The 21,448-nt window shown below is 31.5% G+C and overlaps 2 protein-coding genes across 2 annotated transcripts; one reads left to right on the forward strand and one right to left on the reverse strand.

The window, feature by feature from the left end:
- The first annotated feature begins 5,906 nt into the window (after positions 1 to 5,906).
- Positions 5,907 to 9,356, forward strand: LOC100790732 (transcription factor RF2b). Its single transcript, XM_003552864.5, has 4 exons — positions 5,907 to 6,565; positions 7,623 to 7,755; positions 8,137 to 8,221; positions 8,354 to 9,356. The coding sequence occupies exons 1-4, from the start codon at positions 6,009 to 6,011 to the stop codon at positions 8,719 to 8,721; spliced, it is 1,143 nt and encodes a 380-aa protein (XP_003552912.1). The 5' UTR covers positions 5,907 to 6,008; the 3' UTR covers positions 8,722 to 9,356.
- A 4,501-nt stretch (positions 9,357 to 13,857) lies between these two features.
- LOC100797957 (non-specific lipid-transfer protein 1) lies at positions 13,858 to 14,937 on the reverse strand. Its single transcript, XM_003553154.5, has 2 exons — positions 14,514 to 14,937; positions 13,858 to 14,176 (listed from the first exon to the last, which is right to left on the reverse strand). The coding sequence occupies exons 1-2, from the start codon at positions 14,855 to 14,857 to the stop codon at positions 14,167 to 14,169; spliced, it is 354 nt and encodes a 117-aa protein (XP_003553202.1). The 5' UTR covers positions 14,858 to 14,937; the 3' UTR covers positions 13,858 to 14,166.
- Positions 14,938 to 21,448: the final 6,511 nt, after the last annotated feature.

Here is a 21,448-nt window from a genome sequence, read left to right on the forward strand (position 1 = left end):
TTTCATTTCAATGGCTAGTTTCTCGTATGTTCTTATTTTTATTTTTATTTGTTATCATTGATGAAAATAACAAGAAGCAAATTACAATCGGTGGAAGACAATGCCAATGTCATTTGCTAACTTTTCATTACAAAGCATAAGAATAAAATAATTGTACATTGTCATTGATATTATCTACTCAAATAATTTAGCATCAATTATACTCTTTAAAAAAATACTTTAAGTCTTTAAAAGTACATGAAAATGAGGAGAGAAAAAAAAAGAATTGGAAATTACTATAGTAGCAGGCAATCATAATTGCTATTAATTTTTATTAATGTGGCATTGTCCAATCAAACAGCCCTAGGGCTTAGCTACAACAAAACATAATAGCTAACCATAAATTATACAAATTCCATTGTAACAGTTGAAGAAGAGAAAAACAGGGGGGCCTAAGACGATAGGCTAACCCACCACACCGGTATGCTTAAATGAATGTTTATTAAACAAGGAGAACAGAGCCTATATCTTGGCAGTGGGTTAAGCATAACTATGGGCACATGTTGTGGCAGTGAAAGACTGAAAGGTATGACACTTGTTATCATTTATTCAAAAAAATGGTAGTACTTACAGTAATGTTTGTGTGTATACATACATAAAAGGATGTTGTTAGCTGTATGGGATGGTGTTGATCAACATAAGAAGTTTGATCAAGAGTATATTGGCTAAGAGATCATGGGACTTTGAAGCAGGAATAAATGGAGTAGCCCAACATTTTAGATGCAAAATACACAAAATGGTTTTATGAAAAATGCTTTAGAGCATAAACTAGATAATTATATGGACCCTATGAATAATAACACACGTAATACTTTTATGATTTCCAATAAATTTGAATGTGATGCAGTGAAACATAAGGTAAATCATAAGTATGAAAACCATAAGAAAGTAAATGGAAAACAAAGTGCATTTGAGGCTAAGGTAGAGGAAAGACCGAGTGGCCTCAAAGTGGCCAACCAGTTGCTAGCTGCACTTCCTATTGCTGAAAACAACATTGCTCGAGAGATGATTTCATCAATAGGAGTGCCTCAAGTTATTGCAAAAGATTGCAATGGAAAGATTGAAATGCAACAACACACTCTTTGTTTACTCACTCCCTCACGCATCTCGCCTCTCTCACGATCACACACACAACAACACTTGCTTACTTTCACAGTACACTATTAAAAATAAGAGCACTAACCAGCTGGCGTGGGTGCGATGGCATGTTCGACGACGGTGAGGGCTCAATGGCGGTGCCACGACAATGTGGGTGAGCGGATGACCCAACGATGTGTGATGGAGGCCTGGGAACCTCGTGTGAGGGCGACGTGATGGTGGTGAAGCTCGTGCAACGACAGTGTAACTGTGGTAGAGATTGTGTAATGACGACATGATGGTGGGTGTGAAGGCTTTCGAAAATCACCAAAAGGAAAGTCACTGATTAAGTCCCTTGTTAGGGTTGGGTTCTTTTATTGTGTATAATTTTAATTTCCGACGGAAACACAATCCGTCAGTAATATCTAAATTTCCGACTAAAACATAATTCGTCGAAAAAATTCATTGGTAATATTTAAATTTTCGAGGAAAACATAATTTGTTGCAACATTTTATCGATAATTTATACTTTTCGGCAAAAAAATGATCTGTGGATAAATTTCGTCAGAAATTCAAACATTTTCTCATAGACTACACTCTGTTGCTAAATTTCGTTGGTAATGCAGACATTTTCGACAGAATACATTCCATGAGAAATATTCCGTCAATAATAATAATTTTTCTTGTAATGTCAGAATGATTCTATTTCAAAGTGAACAAAATAGTCATCAAGTAAAATGAAGGACAATAATATTTTTTTAATTAGTTAATGACAAAACAATCATTTTCTATTAAATTATTAAAATACTCAGCATATTAAATAATTATTAATACCAGAAAAACTTACGACAACAGGTAAATTTTCTTTGTGCATTATACACATGGAAAAAAACTTCTCCACCGGAGTTGCACCTATGTTTCAAGCATAATTGCTTAAAATTATTTGAAACTTTACAATAACTTATGTTGTCCACTTAATAAATAGACAACAATATCTTTTCAACCATTCACAATATAAAGCATTACACAAGCGTGTCCTAGATATCTCAATTGAAATATTTTGGTTGTTTATGCTTTGCTGGAACTCTACATTCTAAAAGAAAGAAATTAATTGGACAACAACTCAACACTAAGCTAGTCAACCAAAGTTCGAAGGACACTACCTCCACCATCTTCACAGTCTAAGGTTAGTTATCCTTTTTCTTACTTTCTTCTCTATGATAATCTCGCAAATTCACAACAACATTTTTCTTTATCAATTTATTCTAGTCCAAAACCACCACCTATGCAAAAAAGTTGCAATACACAAACATTGGAATGATGTTACTAAATGGCTTGGGGAAGAATCAAACTTAGCTTCCCATCCCTTCTTCCTTTTGAAAAGAAGGAAATTGATTGCAAGTGGATTTTCAAGTTGAAGCACAAATCTATTAGTAAGGTTGAAAAGCATGCATAAAGCACAATTGGTTGCCAAGGAATTTAGTCAAACTTGTGGGATTGACTTGTTGAAAACCTTTAGTCTTGTTGCCAAAATGACAACAATTCTAGTTTTCTCTTGCATACGCATACCGTTGGCACCTACACCAATTAAGTGTCAACACAATTAATATTTCTTAACGATGACTTTCATGAAGAAGTATATATGAAACTTCCTCAAGGCCTAGTTCTATAAGACTTTGACTTGGTCTGCAAACTCTAGAAATCCTTCTATAGTTTCTAGTTATAGCCAATCCAAGGCAAATTACTCTTTATTTGTTAATGCTTCTAATTTCACGACCAAACTTATACATATTGATGACTTGGCTCTTGTTGGCAGTGATCTTCATGAAATCACCAAGATGATCGAAAGCAATTATTGAATACAAGATAAAGTGTTTAAAAAATTAAGAAGAATAAAACATCAACATAAACTAATATAGAGAATATTTTCTTAGATTAATTTTTTAGCAATTGATCTAAAATGTAGGTTTTAATTAATTTTATAAATGTTATCACTTCATATACTAAATCGATATAAAATATTGATTTATAATTCATATTTTTAGTACAAAATTTGTATTGCTTATTAGACCTGAATTAAAGCAAACCCGAGTCTAAATCATAGACTTTTTTGGACAAACCTTTTTATATACATCAATTAAAGCAAACCCAAATTTAAATCATAGACCTTATTTGGATAAATCTTTTTATATGTAATTATAGAAGAACAAAAAAAAACTTATCTCGCAATCTAAAATTAATTTATGTATAAGTTAAATAAGTTTTTTAGAGATGTTAAAATCGTTTAAATTTTATGAAAATCTTATTTTAACTTGTGCATAAATTATGTTTAGCTTATAAGAAAATTTTGTTTTTTATTTTTATTTTTTTATTTTCTATTTTTATAAATATTTATGAAAAGTTATCCAAATATAATTATACTAATTTGAGCAATCTATTTGCACTAAATAAAATTATAAAAATAATTTATGACCCTTGCCATGATTATCTTTCACGCATACATATTCACGACATTAAAGTTTCAATTTTTAACCAGATTAACTTTATGGCACTCTTCCCAACTTTTCTATTTTAAATTCAATCATTCACATCTACACTACCATATAACTTTAAGATTTCCGAAAGTCAAAAGGCCAACTGGACAAGAAAAATGTTTATTGCAGGTTGCTTGGAAACACATAATTAATGGTTAAGTAACCCAGTGTACGAATATGCAAAATAATGTAAGATAAGTTTTAATTGAAATAAACTATTTAAATATGAAATAATTGAGTACAAATATGAGCCCCTAGCATTCATACTTCTTTGTTGAATGGTAAAATATCAATTCTTTGTCAATTGAATCATATTATTTTGCATGTGAAGCTACATGCTTTTTGGCAATGGCGTGCACACGATTGAAAGATTTATTAATACTTTAAGAAACGAATTAAATATTTGAATCACATAAGGAAGTACAAATACAATAGTAATTTTCTTCATTCATATTGATTCATTTTCAATGAGGTTCACAAGAACCACAGGAAAAAAAAATGAAGTTTACCTGGTAAAGAAAATGTAAATTATCATTTGGTTGCATAAATTAGAGAGATTTGGTGGTCTTTACCAAGAAGAGAGAGAGAGAGAGGGTAAATGTATCAGATAATTAAAATTAGATTAATTAAATAAAAAACTATTATGCTTCAAACGTTTTTAGTGATTGCAAATTACTTTTAAATTGAAAGAAAAATCTTATCAAATAGAGTTAAAATCAACTGCGCTTCATGATATATAGAAAATGTTAGACAATAAATTGGTGGAAAAAAAAGAAAGAATAGAACCTGTTAAAAAAACATGTAACAAATTTAGCATGGGACGGCGTGTAAGGATGAAACACTTCATCAAACATATTTAAGCCAACGTCTTAAATATGCTTTTTTCTCCAATACGTTAGTGTTTTTATATTTTGTTTCTTATAAGTTTATTAGTCTCCATAAGTTTGATATTTTTTTAAATTTAGTTTCTGTTAGATATTTTATTTATTTTTAATCTTTGTAGGTTTATGTTTTTTTAATTATAATTTTTAAAAGATTTTAATTTTTTTATTTATAGTCCCGTAAGTTCTTGTTTACCGCAACTAAAGTTGAAAAAACATAAATATATTGAAACTAAAAATAAATAAAATATCTTGAATCAAAATTAAAAATACATAAATTTACAATGATTAAAATTAAAAAAAAACTTATATGAACTAAAAAAAACACCTGTTTACCGGAAAAAAGACATATTTAAAGCCATGAAAAAGCTTGGTAATAAAAAAAAAGGAAAAGACAAGAAAATAAAAGTTGAAAGAAAAACTATTAAGATAAGACATGTGAGGATAAATTAAGAAACACGCCATAAAAATAGCATAGTAATAAGAAAAAAAAGTCAAATCTTGTAAGAAAAAAACACTTTGGTATAATTTGTCATTTTTTTTTTTAGGATAAAGACAATATTTATAGTATTTTTTATAATTCATACTTTATTATTATTGTTATTATTATTTAACATTTTTGTATTTTAAAAAAGTTAAAATTATTAATTATTTTTTTTTAAAAATCCCTTTCCAAGATTTTTCCTTTTACCAATCAGATTTACATTTTTATATTTTTCTATTAATACTTCCATTCCCATCTGAAATATCCACAATTATAGTATTAACTTAATTATTTTTTAAATTTACTTTTATCTTTGTAAATTGATATTATTTATTTTTTAATAATTTCTTATGTCTAATTATACATATTTCTTTTGATTTTAAATGTATTTTATTTTATTTTGAAAATAATTTAATTAAAATATACTTAAAGTGTAAATGAATTTTATACTATGGCACAATCGTATAGTTGATAAATTCATTAATTTTGTAATAACCACTTAATAAATTAATCTATAATATTTTTTAATTAGTTAAGCATTAACAATGTAAGAAAATCAAACCATTTTAAATATTATATAAATAAAAAACATTGGTATATACAAAATACTGATTAATAATATTAAAAAGTAAATAATAAATGTTTGTTAAATTCTTGATACCTTAAATAATTTACTTTTTAGTCAATATTCTTCATTTTTAATTTCTTGACTAATTAACAATGCCATAAGCACATAAGGACTTTCTTGAAGAAATTTTGGAAGAAAAAAAAATCTGCAAAATAGTAGTACATGATAAAAGAAAAAAAAAAGAAATTGTTGTTATTTTTTTTATAAACAATAGTATTAAATAATACTTTTTTTTTTAAAGAATTCTTAATATTTTACTTGCTTGCAACGTGAGGAAGAAGAAAGACGAGAGAGAGAGGGATAGAAAGATTGCGCGTTTTTGTTTTACAAACAGAGCATCGATCGGAAAGAACACACAGAAGACAATGGCCACACAGACGCAAGATCCACGTTCAAACCCTAACCCTAATCCCAATGCAATGTCGGCAACGCCATCTTCCTCCTTCTTCATCCGCGCCGCCGGCGGCAACGGTCCCTCCGCCGCTCCCGTCGCCGGCTCCGGCGAGTCGCACTCGCACCACCGGAGGGCGCACTCGGAGGTCAGCTTCCGGCTGCCGGATGACATGATTGACTTGTCGCCGTCGGATCCGTTCAACGGCGGATCCTCGACGGCGAGCTTCGAGGAGATCGGATCCGAGGACGACCTGTTCTCCACCTACATTGACGTCGAGAAGCTCGGGGCTGGACGCGGCGGAAACGGATCGGATCAGAGCGGTTATGGAAATGGCGCCGGCAGCAGCTGCTACAACGACGGCGAGAAGAGTCCGAGCACCGCCGCTGCGCGGCCGAGACACCGGCACAGTAGCTCCGTCGACGGTTCCACGTCGACGAGCATGTTCGGAGAGATCATGGATGCGAAGAAAGCCATGCCTCCTGATAAGCTCGCAGAGCTTTGGAACATTGATCCAAAGCGTGCCAAAAGGTCTCTTCTATCATCCTTCACTTCAATTTCTTTCTGAATTTGTTTTCGTTCTTTGATTTTGGTTTCAGAATCCGAATGCGATGGTTTAAAGTTGATGTCACGTAAATTTCTCTCTACTGTGTTTTCATAATTAATTAATTAATTTTTTTCTGTCTGAGTTCTTAGAATTTCGCATTGCTCCATGGAAGTTAAAAATTGGTATTTATTTATATATATATTCTTTGATTATTTAATTTCCTATTAAAACAATGAAAATTGAAGGTTGGCTTGTCAATGTAATTAGTTGATGTAAGACTGATTTGGACTCAGTTGACATTGATTTGGGAATCTTATGTTTGACGTTGATATTTTGATAGTAGCTTGTTTCCATAACTTAGCGCACGTTTAGATTCACACACACACACTACATGATCATTCAATTGTATAAAGTTGGTTGCTGCGGAAAAATCCTGCCTTGGTATTTTGTAATGGGATATGATTTAAATGACTGAGAGGTGGAAAATGATTGATTTCTGAATAGACAAAGAGTTTGACACTTCAGTTGCATTGAACTACGAAATTGGGGACTATTGTAGGAAAATATGATTGATGTGGTGCCATTAGAGGTTGCATGATCAGTCTGGAGAATTTCAAAACTGCAATATTGTTGCAATTGCTGGTTGTTTTTTAAAATCATCCATCATTAAGAACTTTCTTTTTTTTCTGTAAATTATTTTAAATCTACTGTCATTAACGTGATTCATCGTAATTTCTGAATATGTAGAGACACCGTGAAGAATCTTCTTTCCTTTAAAGTGTATATTGTTTTGATATAGATCTTTCGATCTATATCTAGAACTGCTGTGGGATGGTAATAAAATAGCTATGTATGCTTGTTGAATGTTTGAGCTTTTAAAATGGCAATGAAAGGTTGCAAATGTGAGAGTGAGGGTTATGCCAGACAGCCAGAGACAATACTATCTAGTTTTATTCACTAATTTGCAGTACCTGTAATTTAGTAGTTGGGATGGATTTTTTTTTAATTGTTATTCTCAACAAGTATTGTTGTTTTGTATAGAATACTGGCTAATCGGCAATCTGCCGCACGTTCAAAAGAAAGAAAGGCACGCTATATACAAGAACTTGAGCGCAAAGTCCAGACCCTTCAGACTGAAGCAACAACACTTTCTGCCCAACTTACACTGTACCAGGTTTGTGTTGACTTGTATCTAAAAGCGATATTTCTTTGACCTTGTGTAAGCATATCTTCTCACCAGCTGCTGAAACGATGCACTTAAATTATAGCTTGAGATATATCTTTCTTGGTATTATTTTAGTGACAAAAATATCACATTTAGGTAATTAGATGCAGTCTTCTTTTTTATTTTTCTTCACAAATTCCTCTGTTTTATTGTACAGAAATCTTTATCTTATAGGTTTGTGATTTAATTTTACAAATTAGCTTGGTAATTCCTTGTACACTTGCTGGTTTTTCATTGAACTTCACCTTTAGTTGACTCAAGTTGTTATGCATAAACTTGTGGCTGAATAGGAATATGACTTATAATATACCATTTCTTGATATTTTATAGAGGGATACAACTGGTCTGAGTTCTGAAAATACCGAGCTTAAGCTCCGTCTACAAGCCATGGAGCAACAGGCACAGCTGCGTGATGGTAACTGTTATTAAGTCAATCACTTTCTTTTGATACATTAGCATGCATGCATAATTACATTGTTTTATACTTTTTAAAATTATTTGTTAAGGTTGATTAATTATATCGAAATTTACCTATGATCTGTTGTAGTTCTTAATGATGCATTGATGAAGGAGGTTGAGAGGCTTAAGATTGCTACCGGAGAGGCATTGAACCAATCTGAGTCTTTTAACCTGGGAATGCACCAGATGCCATATGCAGGGTCAAATTTCTTTTCAATCCCACCACATTCAGGTCCTTCTGGGCACCAGAACATGCAATTGCCACCATTTGGCCACTCCCATTCCACTGTGCCGACTCATCAGCTGCAACAAACAAATTCTCACCAAATGTCAGATATATTGCAAAACGACCAGCTTGGTCGTCTGCAAGGACTCGACATTAGTAGCAAAGGAACACCCGTGGTGAAGTCTGAAGGCCCCTCAATATCTGCAAATGAGAGTAGCACCACATTTTGAAATTTGACCTAAATTTGCTTGACCTGCTGACTTGTCCGTGGCATCCTTCCCTTCTCTTCAAATTGTCTATATAGTGTTGACATGTAGTCATCTAATGAAGGTGCTCTGTTTCATTAAATTATTCCTTCCAGATTAAGGATTAATTATCATTAATTGTTTATTCTTAGGGATGCTCCCCAAAAAGGGGAAGCATCGCCCTTGGGGGTTTTGTCACAAAAGTTGACGCACGCACGCAGTCATCTTGTGAAGTGTGGCATTTTGGTGTTTGTGGGTTTTAGATCACCAAGAATGAAAGGTCATTCTCATGGTATCTTATGTGGGGGAATCTTCATCATTCCCTCTCCAGTCATTTGTAGCATCATTTTACGTGGTAACTTGTAAACCGTGATTTGTTGTTGTGTTCCATTTCAAGGATTTGTAAGATTATCAAAAACAAGGAAAAGATGTGTAAGATGAACTCGGTTCAGTTCCTTCCATAAAATGTCTTATTGTAATTTTAGATTTATTCATCATAATAGTTGTGTACAATAAAAGAGTTATAGGGACTAGACTTGTATTATTACGCTTCTCGGATTAGGTATTTATGAATAGCTAGCATTTTTATAACTCTAGTGGGGGACTGCATCAATCATGAATTTGGAGATAAGGTTCGAAATGTTCTCCACCACACAATTATGATTTTGGCTTTGCTAACAGCTACTATGTCCTTTGTCGTAAGTTTTGGGGATATAAGAACGACAATAGCCCGTCCTCGTCGTGCTCTCTGTCTCTCCCCCAACCTTTTTACTCTTTTCTACTCTACTTTTTGTCTTATAACATTAATATTCAAATCTCTGCTTGGTCGGTCCCAAAACTCTGAAAAGATAAAGGCATATTTGTGTTTTTAGCAGCTGTCTTATCTTGGGTGACCAAGACACTACTGTATTAATTGTAGTGGAAGTGAACTGCGAGCTGGAGTGAAATTTACCTAGAATGTTGGAGTCCTTTTCTACCCTCAACTGAAAAATTGAGGGTCTTGACAAAATAAAAATCTTAGGTGATGGGCTTTTTATTAATTGGCCCATAAAAAAGGACTGAGAGGGGGAATGACCCATCTTAGTGAAATGGGTGTAGATTTTTTAACTAATAATATCGTTTTGAGATGGTTTATCTTGTCAAGAAAAAGAATTGCGGAGTAGATGGGTAAATTCATTTAAAATAATATAAAAAAATAAAAGAATCTTAACATATTATACAAGTATTATCTATTATCTAAAACATTTTTGATAAAATTTAAATACGATAAGAAATCATAAAATAGTATTAGCATACGTAGGAGGACCTATGTTGGATTTGAGAGGGAGACATTTCATTCCATCTCATGCTATGCTCATTTGGTATTTTTACGGTTTATTCAACTGCAAGTTTTATTCTATTCCATTTCATGTATTATTTTCATATGCATGATAATCATGATTTTAAATTGTGATATGCAAATACGGTCACAACAAAAACGTTTTTCGACTTGCTACAATCCCATAACAATATCAACCATTTTTTTTCGTTATTTCTCACAATGTCAAGAATCACAACAAAACCTGAATTGTGTCTGCAAACATAATTTAAAATTATTATTATTATTATTTTAAATAAATTGTCCCTACCGACTTCAATTTCTAGATTCGCCACAATCAACACAATAAATCTAAAAAAGTGAATTAGTGTGTTAATCCGGCCTGAGCCATTCCTAACCCGCTTCCTTTGAAGGTTAGATAGGACAGATCAAAATAATTTTGTAGGTTGAAAGTCTCAACTCATCCCGAAGAAATAAAAGATTAAACAGGTTGATCCAATTAGTTCAACATGTTTTATCATCCTTAATTATTGTACCGCAAACTGCAAAATCACAATTATTTAACAGGAAAAGTCAAGAGCCTAATCAGATTATTTAAATAGCGACATTTACGTCTTACTATCCTTCTAATAAGATTATTTTAATACTTTTTATAGAAGATATTTTGAAATTATATACTTACTGGTAATTCAATTGATAAAAAAGAAAAGTCATCATATAATTGATGCGCAAATCCCGCGAGAATGTGAGATTTTTATTTTTAGTTAGGGTTTGGAAGAAGTCTTCCACGCACAATGTGGACTCTGCTAAGTGTTGTGATCCCTTTTCACGAGTCAAAAACAGAAGCAAGTCGCTACAAAAATGATTTGATGATTTTTTCCACACGTCACTGTTGAATTTTGCTGCCTTTTTCTGATGTTTTTCCATCTTTGGAGTTTGGTACAGACTTTTTTATACTGATTGATTACAGTCGTGTAGAGTCCTGATGCACGTCTGGTGGAAACAAAACATTAATCATCTTATCAATTGCATCTGATTTTTTTAGCAACGACACCTCCAATTTAACATAAATATTCCCCCCACAACTTCCAAAAATTGTCGATGTCATTGCATGTGATATTTTATTTTGTTGATATTTTTTAGCATGTCTTATCAATTACATAGGATAAAGTATGATATTTTTTTAGCAAACATACTAACCGAATTTTGAGTTGGAGTATTAACATCTGCACCAAAATATTTGGAATAAAAACCCACTCATTCCTTATATATATATATATATATATATATATATATATATATATATATATATATATATATATATATATATATATATATATATATATATATAAATATAATTAATTCATTACAGGGATATTATAATAATTTAGCGTTCAACTTTTTAAAAGAAATTAAAAAATTCATAGTAATGCAGTAATGCTCCCTGCTCAACTCATAATTACTTGTTTCCCTCTCCTCTCCCCTCTCTTTTTTCACGTTGGTAGATCTTTGCTCATAATTCAAATTTTGGTTTATTATTTTTATAGGTTTCAAATGAATTAAAACTAACAAAAAAGTTAACCTAACAAATTACAAGATCCGTGCGAAATTGAAAAGCTGTTACAAAGTGGTTGTATGTGTTTGCTAGATGATTTTGGTCTGCAGGTGGGGGAATCCAGACCTCCCTAAACTGATAAGTTAGAGGAGTAGTTTTTTCTACAAAATTTTATGCACTTGTGTAGAATTAGCCTTATGGTGCAGGAATAAGCTTGTATGGGTCTGTTGTGTAACATTTTTATAGCTACGGATTGTATTGGTGAAGTAGTTATTTGTTAGACGTATGTAGGGATTGAGTGATAGACGATAGTGGATCATGGTTCACAAAGGGCATGGAGGTGTTGTCGATGGTGATGCACGGTGGTTTTTTAGTTGTGAGTGGGGCTGGTTTCAGTCAACCATGGTGGTGCACAGTGGTTCCTTGTTTATGAACAATGATTTACCATGAGAGAAGAGAGAAGAGAAAAGAGAGGAGAGAGGAATGACTCATGAGCACTATTATGAATTTTTAAAAAGTTAAACACTGAATTACTATTGTATCCTTATCATGATGAATTAATTATAAAAGAAGAAATGATTGAGGTTTTAATTCAAATATTTTAGTGTAAATAACTAACATACTCCAACTGAAAATTATTAGGTGAGTAAGTGTGTTAGTATATATATAAAAATTAAATTATATCGATGTAATTTTAATAATTATTATATTATTTTTATAATTTGATATAAAATATTTTTTTTATTAATTTAATTGTTTAATTATATTTATATATTATTAAGATCGTTTGTATTAAATTTTGTTAAAATTGAATAATAATAAAAAGTAATCAAATAATATATTTTAAAATATTTATATTATATTAATTTTAATTTATATAAATGAGATAAAAAATGATTTTGAATTAATATATATATATATATATATATATATATATATATATATTACTATTTTGAACTTAAAAGGATAAAAAATTATTACCTACATATGATGATAACACTAATTTTCAACTAGGTTGGCAACAGAGCGTTTTACCAATCATCTGTGACACACCACAAATACATTAACAACAAGAAGATACAAAAGCATGGGGGATATATATGGCTGAAATCAATGATGAGAAAAATATATAGCAATCTGAATTAATGCTAGGGAGACCAAGCTTCTTTCAATTAAATTCCTCACTAGCTAATGAAATTGGGGAAGTGGTTCCACCAAAAAAATCCCTATAAATTAGTTTCACGAGAAATGAGTTTATTTGCATAAGTATTGCCTTTACTATATATGTAACCTACAAAAAGGTTATGTGTCTAGTTCTATGTAATTTTTCACCTATTTAGAGATCTCCAAGGAACCAGATCGATCAATTTTCATTTTGGAATGCAGAAACCTAAACCCTAAAATTTATATACATTCTCAGCAAAAGAAATTAAATAAATATAAATAGTCACTTCTAAATTAATTCAATATTGGACAAGCACATAAAATTAAAATTTGGATTAATTTGTTTTGTTGAATTATAATCCACTAATTCTTTTTGCAGTTTTTAATAATTTTTGTAAAATAAATTAATAGTTCAAAATGCAGCTTAACTCAACATGAGCAAACATTGAAAATCGCATATAGTCTTCATATTTATTAATTATTATACTTTTAGGTTCTGAACCCACGTTATTCCTATCCGAAGTCGTTATAAAAGTATATACTTTAACACAAGACATTGGAAATATACTAGAATCTGCCTAATAGTAAAAAATTTAGATAGTTTACACAAGGTCTTAAAATTAAATCTTGTTGTCGCTATTTAAAAAACACACACACACAAGACATTGAACATAATTAACAAGTTAAGATGTCAATCATTGTTGTTTATATATATATATATATATATATATTAATTCACAAGGAGATCAATGCTAGCTATATGTTAAACTACGGACTTTCACTTTCAAGTGATCCATCTATTCTCTGTAGTAAGGAGAAAACAAATGACTTTCCACTGTCAATATCTAGTGTTACCAATATTATTTTAGTTTCTTGATTTGTTCCTCTCTGTTGGCCTCTTAATTAATATGGTGAACATTCAGCTATCAGAACTGACTATAATGAATTATAGCATCGTGATGATCATATCCAACTTTGGGAGTCTATATTATGTTGTCACGTGCTTAATGCTGTGCCGCAGGAGCAGAAAACTAGATAAAAAATAATTAATTGAAAAAATGAAACTTTAAGACGAAAGTCAATTAAAAAAATTGTGTATACATACGCTTAATTATATATTTTTTGCATTTATACTCATTAGATGTTCATACTTCACTTTCATATATCACTACAGCCTTGCAGAGAAAATGATAAATTAATTGAAGGGATATCTTTTATTGTTGATATACTTCAAGGCTTTCGATCGTTGGATCGTAACACACAATCCATACACTTTATTTCCTTCTAATTAAGTATAATATTTCTTCACTTCTCATAGTATAATTAATCTTTCCACACCACTACTAGTACTAGTGACCCATAGACTTGATATTGCACCCCCTTTGCTGAATGCTTACGGCACCCTGCACAATCACATCAAAATCCATAAAAACTAGTGTAAATAATGGCAAATATTTCCAGTGATCAATTTTAGGCTAAGAGGAATGATAATCATACTTTTTAACACTTTTTTTATTCATAGTGATCAATTGAAATTTATTTGAAAATATCTTTTTTTTTATCTCACTTCTAAATTAAAAGAGATATATAATTGACACCTATTAAAAAAGTTATTTTCAATAAATTTTAATCAATCCTAAAAAAAGTATAAAAATAAAGTGTTATTAACATTCCTCTTATGACAAATTAAAATAAAAAAACCCACCAAATGAAAAAAAAAAAATGGTTAAGGGTACTTACGCTGAGCAGTTAGTGGAAGGGTACACTTTGAAGGGACACTTAGAGCCACATCTTGGACCAACTTGATTGACACGCGTGTAGTCAATGCCAGGAATGCATGCCGCCCTATCCTTAATGCATTGGCATGCACCTCTTCGATCCTCAGCACTCTTATATGCAGCATTGAGAGAGTAAACACCTTGGCAGCACAAGGATGACACGTTCCCTCCTAACACTCCATAAGGTATGCATGGAGTGAGCCATATAGTGATTTGGTCACATGACAAGGTTGATTCAGCATAAGAGCATGTTATGAGCATGCAAGCCATCACTGAAGCAACCAATGTTACCTTATTCACTGCCATTGTTTTCTTAAAAGAGGGTCTCTTTTGGTAAGTAATTAATAACTTTGTTTTACTGTGTATGGCTTTGTGGGAATGGTTATGATGAGGGTTTGTATTATATAGAGTGGAGAATTTTGGCAGCGACTAAAGGCTGCGAGAAATTTTGGGATAAAGCCAAAGATTTGTTGTTTGAGTGTGATGATTTCATTGTGAAGAAATTAAAAAAAGAAAATATCTCATGAAACTTCAAAGAAGTTGAAGTTGCGTATGTTGAAGAGTTTTGAAAAGTATTAGATCGAGCATAGCTAGGGATAGGGTTACTATATGTTTTTTTAAATTCAGCATATTATTACTTGTGTCAAATTATATTATTAGAATTAATGTATGTTACATGGCCAAGAGACAAAGTATGTTGTACGCGTATGCTCGTCTTGTTAATATTAATATTGTGTTAACCTCAAATAATCGAGAGCCATTCACCTTAATAGTTGTTAGCATAGTTTAATTAATTGGAGTGTGCTAGGTTGATTCGATTGGTATGATTGAGAACTAGTTTGATGATTGATTCATTGATTCTAAAAAGTGTGGCTATTTTTAAAATTGGTGTGAACTAGTGAAAAGCCAATCAAAAATCAGCACAGAATATCGGTGTGAACCAGCTATGAAGAATAAATTAAAAACCAATGCAGAAAATTGATTTGAACTGATTCTTTTCGATGCTTTTCTCTTTTCTTTTTTAAATAAATAAAATCATATATTTAATATGGATTACACATAGGTATAAATTGTTTTACCAATTATTATTAATTTTTATCTATAAAACATATAATTTAGTCAAATTATATTAATTTATTATTTTCTTTTTTATTACTAATAATATACATTGTTATATTTAATTTGCTAAAACTTAAACCTAAATATTATAATGTATTTGATTTGGACTTGTGTATACTTTAAATGTTAAAAACCTATAAAATGATTTTTTATTTTAAATTTTACTTATTCCAACCAATAAAAAATTTGCATGTAAAAATAAAATAAAATAATAAATTATTAATTAAATTTTTAATGAGTTTTATATGCATACATTTTCAATTAAAAAGTTATCGTCATCCTTAATATAAGTTTTAAAATAATTGTTATCAAATTTATCCTACATAATTATTTAATTTATAATTGAATGATAACGAAAAATAAAAACCTTTACATTGTTAATTAATGTATCTTTTTATTCTTTTTAATTGTGTGGAATTTTATAAAACTTTAAATTCAATTGTTAGTATCGGTTGATTTTGATATGTTGATGTGTTGGAGATGAGGTTTCTTTGACGACTGGTTGAGCTCCATTATGGCATCAATTTTCTTATCTGGCATTTTTAGTGCTTTTGCTATCATCTTAACGTTGGAAAGAAACTATTGTTAAGGACTGCACGTGATAAAACAGAATGATCATACACTTGCATGATAGTCTAGGGGTGCCTAGCTACAAAAAGAAAAAGATATATAGTCTATGGGTTGAGCTATCTATAGGATGAAAACGAGGTTAGAGGGAAGTTTTGATATATAAAAGATAAGGCAGGGATTGATTAACTATTATGATGTATAAGGTTTTCACATATGATGATTTTTTGGCTCATGATGAAAGTTTCTAATTTGTTTGAAGATCGTTTAATTCACCTCAAGCTGATTTAGGATGTTATACCGATCTAGCTTATTTTGTCATTTACTCTTGTTTTCCGTGGAAGCAACCAACTAGAAATGGGATATTGTAGGTTGCAATATTACAACATTTGTATATGTTCTGGACTCCATATTCAGAGGATAAAAGTTGATAAAGAGAAAAAAAATAATATGCTGACATTAATAGTTGTGTTGGTTCTTATTTAATGAGTATCATGCTTTCTACTTGATCATGAATTTTTAGTTTCTAACAAATTTTAATTATTAGTATATATAATATATTAGAGTGTGTTAAAGAAATTAATGTATAAATAACGTTCAGAGAAGGAAATATGTGTGCTTGGGACTTCATCAACGCTTCAATGCATACTTTTATTGCTTGGGACTTTAATTTTGTCCTCCTTTTGTTAGCTCTTTTCTTTTGGCTGATGCTCTAGGGATGTGTTTCTTCCCTAGGGAAAAGTTTGTTCTTTCTGTTTACTTATAATAATAAAAAATGTATTAACACTCCTCAAAAAGAGAAAGTGTATGTGTAACGTAACATATTTTCAGTGAGCAATTTTGGGCTAAATTATAAAGAATCACTAAATAACATATTTGCCAGTATGTAAGCTTTCCTTAATTATCCTTAGTGCACTAGAATGCAACTCTTCAATCCTTATGCATTTCTTTTACCTGCAAAGAGAAAAGTGGATACCTGCAAGGGTGGATGCACATTTCCTCGTGAATGATTTAAAGTGTTTCTTCATTAATTCTAAAGACATCAAGAAAAAGATTCAAGACTATATTAAAATCGAATCATGGTTCATGAGTATTATAAAAAAAATTCATATTAATATTTTTCTTTAATTAGTTATTGATTCGAATAAATTTTTTATTTCCTTGTCTATTTATTTTTAAAAAAATTATATGTACTAATCGTAGTCTAATCCAAAATTATCATATATTATTTATTGACTTTTATAATAATGTCATACATGAATTAAATTTTAATTAATTAATAATATGAAAATCTTTTATACCGAAAATTCATGGAAAATAAACTCATTTTAATTAATACTTAAATTTCTTTCATCAAAATAAATATAATATGTTTATAAATCACTATTACACCAATATTTTATTAATTAAATTAATTTTAAGATTCTTCAAACTTGAAAACTTTAAATGTTTACATTTTTATTTGCTTGTTTTTTATTTTCAATAAATATTTTTTAAAACACTTTTAAAAATTATATTTCTCACATTTAGAAACACGATGACTTGCTAATTATAATTATAAATCACAAATATTTGCAAGTGAAAAATTATCTATATAATTTACCAGTCCAGTTGCATAAATTGGTCCAACCCGCTTGATAGACACTTGAAAATAAGTAACTGGAATGAGTTTTTATTCCTGCATATCCTGGAATTACAGCCTCGTTGTATTAATACTATTGCTAGAAAGATAAACTGATAAGAGCCACAAACTTAAAGATAACTAGCAAAGGTAAAGACCAGACCCTATCTAATAAAGAACAAATAACTATCCTATCTAATATTGATAAAACAACTATCTTATCTAATCTAACACAAGAGACTGATTTGGCTACTGCACATAGCGAGGATTAGGTTTCCTTATCCGCTTTCCATGGGCTAATATCATTGCTTCCCTGTTGGACAGGATCCTTGTCCTCAAGGATCAAAGCTGGAAATTGGTTTCGGAGCTCTTCTACTCTTTCCCAAGTATAGCTTCCTCACTATCAGGCCCTTTCCAACGAACCAAGGCCTCTTCTACTGTCCACAATCCTTTCTGCATCCATCTAAACTTCAATATCTGCTCAGGTTGCACTTCCGTTTGTCCTTGGTCATCTATAGAAGGGTCAATACCCTTGTAATTAGAGGTATTCAAATTCAAATCGATCCAAAAACTGAATCAAGCCGATTTTTTTTTTATGATTTTTTTTTTCTGAAATCGATTTATTCAGTTTGGTTTGCAGTATGTGTTGTACTAACACTTATATTACTTTAGTGTTATGCATTTTATATATATACCACTTGAGTTTCACAATATTTTATAATGTTATGTATGCCAAACTTATACAATGCATACTATTTTTTTCATATAACTTTTTAAAGATATATTTAGTTTAAAATAAATGAAATTTTGCAAATTTCTAATGTAGAAGGTTTATCATATTAATAAGTTTCATAGATTGTTATCAACAATTTTTTAATGTAATTTTATTTAAAATATAAAAAGAAAGTATATAAATTTTAAAAATAATATTTTAGTAAAAATTGCAAAAACCGAACTAACCCAAACTGCAAAATATTGGTTTGGATTTTATTTTAAATGAAAATCGAACCAAACCAAACCGCATATGCTTTTTTAAGTTTGGTTCATATAACTTTTCAATGAAAAATCAAACTAAACTAAGTCGCAAACACCCCTACATAGGATTATCAGCTGAACCAACCATTGCCTTCAACAATGAAACACAAGGTGCACATGGGTTCCTTCCGACAAGGCTAGGCAATAGGCTACCTTCCCCACCATCTCTAGGATCTTATAGTGGCCAAAATATCGGTTGGCCAGTTTTTGACATGCACGCTTGAACATGGTTGATTGTCAAAATTGATGAAGTTTCAAATAAACCCATTGTCTAACCTAAAACTCCACATCACAATGATAAGCATCAACTCATTGCTTCATGGGAGACTTGGCTAACTCTAGCCGTTCATTGAGTTTGTACAGAACCTGATCATGTTCCATCTGTTCACTCAACTTCATTCACCTCCGCCTTTCCAAAGTTGTATAAAATGAGCTTAGGAGGTAATCACCCATATACTATCTCGAATGGAGTGTACTTTGTGGATTCATGGTAGTTGGTATTATACCAAAACTCATCCCATGGCAAAAACTTTGCCCACAATCTTAGGTGTTGATTGATGAAGCATCGAAGGTATGACTATAGACATTAATTCACTACTTTCATTTGTCCATTGGTTTGAGGGTGATACGTTGTATCGGTCCTTAATTGGGTTCCTTGCAACTTAAAGTATTCTTTCCAAAACAATGACATGAAGATGGTATCCCAATCACTTACAATGGATGATGACATCCCATGTAGTTTAACAATCCCTTCAACATACATTGTTGTAACTTTATTGGTTGTATAAGGAAGTGTCAACATGAGAAAATGGTCATATTTGCTTAGCCAATCAACCACCACCATGATAGCATTTTTCCCTTGTGATGTTGGCAACCCCTCACTAAAGTCAATGGTAACATCCTCCCACCCTTGATCTGGAATTGCAAGAGGTTGTATCAAACCAACTGGCTTCTGGGTTTCATATTTATTTACTTAGGAAGGCAATTGAATGTTTATCTTGGGAGAGCACCGCACCTATCACAATATCACTTGCATCTGTTTTTACAGTGAATGGTCAAGAAAATTTGACATGACAAATGTTGGTGTAGACATCATAGTTGTCTTTAACTCTTCAAAAGCCTTGGAAGATGACTCTATCCAAGTAAAGTTACACTTCTTGAACATTGATGTCAAGGGTGTTGCTATGGTCCCATAATGCTTGACAAACCTCTGATAATATCATGTTAACCCCAAGAATCAACATAACACAATAGTTGTTTTAGGCTTGGGCCATGTGGTTATAGTTGTTGCTTTGGTAGGGTCCACCTTTACCCCTTCACGGCTTATAAAATGGCCAAGGTATTCTAACTCCATTTGTCGAAAATAGCATTTTGAACACTTGCCATAAAACTGATTTTTTGCTAATAGTTGCAATGCCTTTTCAAGGTGTTGAAGATGGTATTTCCAAGAATTGCTATAAACCAATATATCATCAAAAAAACACTAAGATGAATTTCCTAAGATATGGTGCAAATATTGCATTCATGACCACTTGAAACGTAGATGGTGCATTGCATAAGGCATGACAAGATACTCGTAATGGCCATTATGAGTCTGGAATGTTGTCTTGTGGACATCTTCAAGTTGCATTCATATCTGACAATAGCCTAATCTCAAATCCAACTTGAAGAAAAACTGAGATTGTAATTCATCTAGCATATTATCAACAGTTGGGATAAGGAATCAATCCTTGATTGTTACCTCATTCGAGGCTCTATAATTTGTACAAAAATGTCAACTTTCGTCTTTATTTCTAACCAACAACACAAGAGACAAGTATGAGCTAGTGTTATGTGTTATGATGCCCAAATTAAGCATTTCTGAGACTTGCCGCTTTATTTCATTCTTTTGGTGGAAGGCATAGCGATAAGGTCGAACATTAGTCGAAGTTGCTCCTTCCTTGGCTATTATAGAATGATCAAAAGGTCTTCTAGGTGGAAGACCAATTGGCTCTTCAAACACATTAGAATATTACTACAACAAGCACTTAATTTTGCCACTAGTGGGTGGTTCCACTTCTTCCCCCTTTTCTAAGACTTTAATTACAAGCAACTCAGCTTTTTGGCATTTTTGCTTCAAGAGTCTATAGAGATTGCAATTGCGAAATCTCATCTTTTTGCCCTATTATATCAAAGTCACATCCATCCTTGTTAAAGTTCATGGTAAGTGGCCGCCAATCACAAACAAGACCCAATGACTCTAGCCATTGGATAGCCAGAACAAGGTCTATCCCTACCAACAATAACATATACAAAGTACTGGTGAAACAAAATCCTTGTATATGTATGGGTACATCATCGCATATTCTTGGGCACTTGATATTTGCTCCATTGGCCACTTGATATTTGCTCCATTGGCCACTTGCACAACAAAAGGAATTGGGTGGGTGATAGGCAATGAGATGTTGGCTGCCTTCTTTTGGTTGATAAAGTTATGTGTAGAGCCATTATCTATCAAAATAGTGGCAGGTTTCCCTAACATTCAACCAACTTCAAGGTTTGAGAATTTGTCCACC

Source organism: Glycine max, chromosome 18 (genome assembly GCF_000004515.6).
Source record: "Glycine max cultivar Williams 82 chromosome 18, Glycine_max_v4.0, whole genome shotgun sequence".
NCBI classification, from domain to species: Eukaryota; Viridiplantae; Streptophyta; class Magnoliopsida; order Fabales; family Fabaceae; genus Glycine; species Glycine max.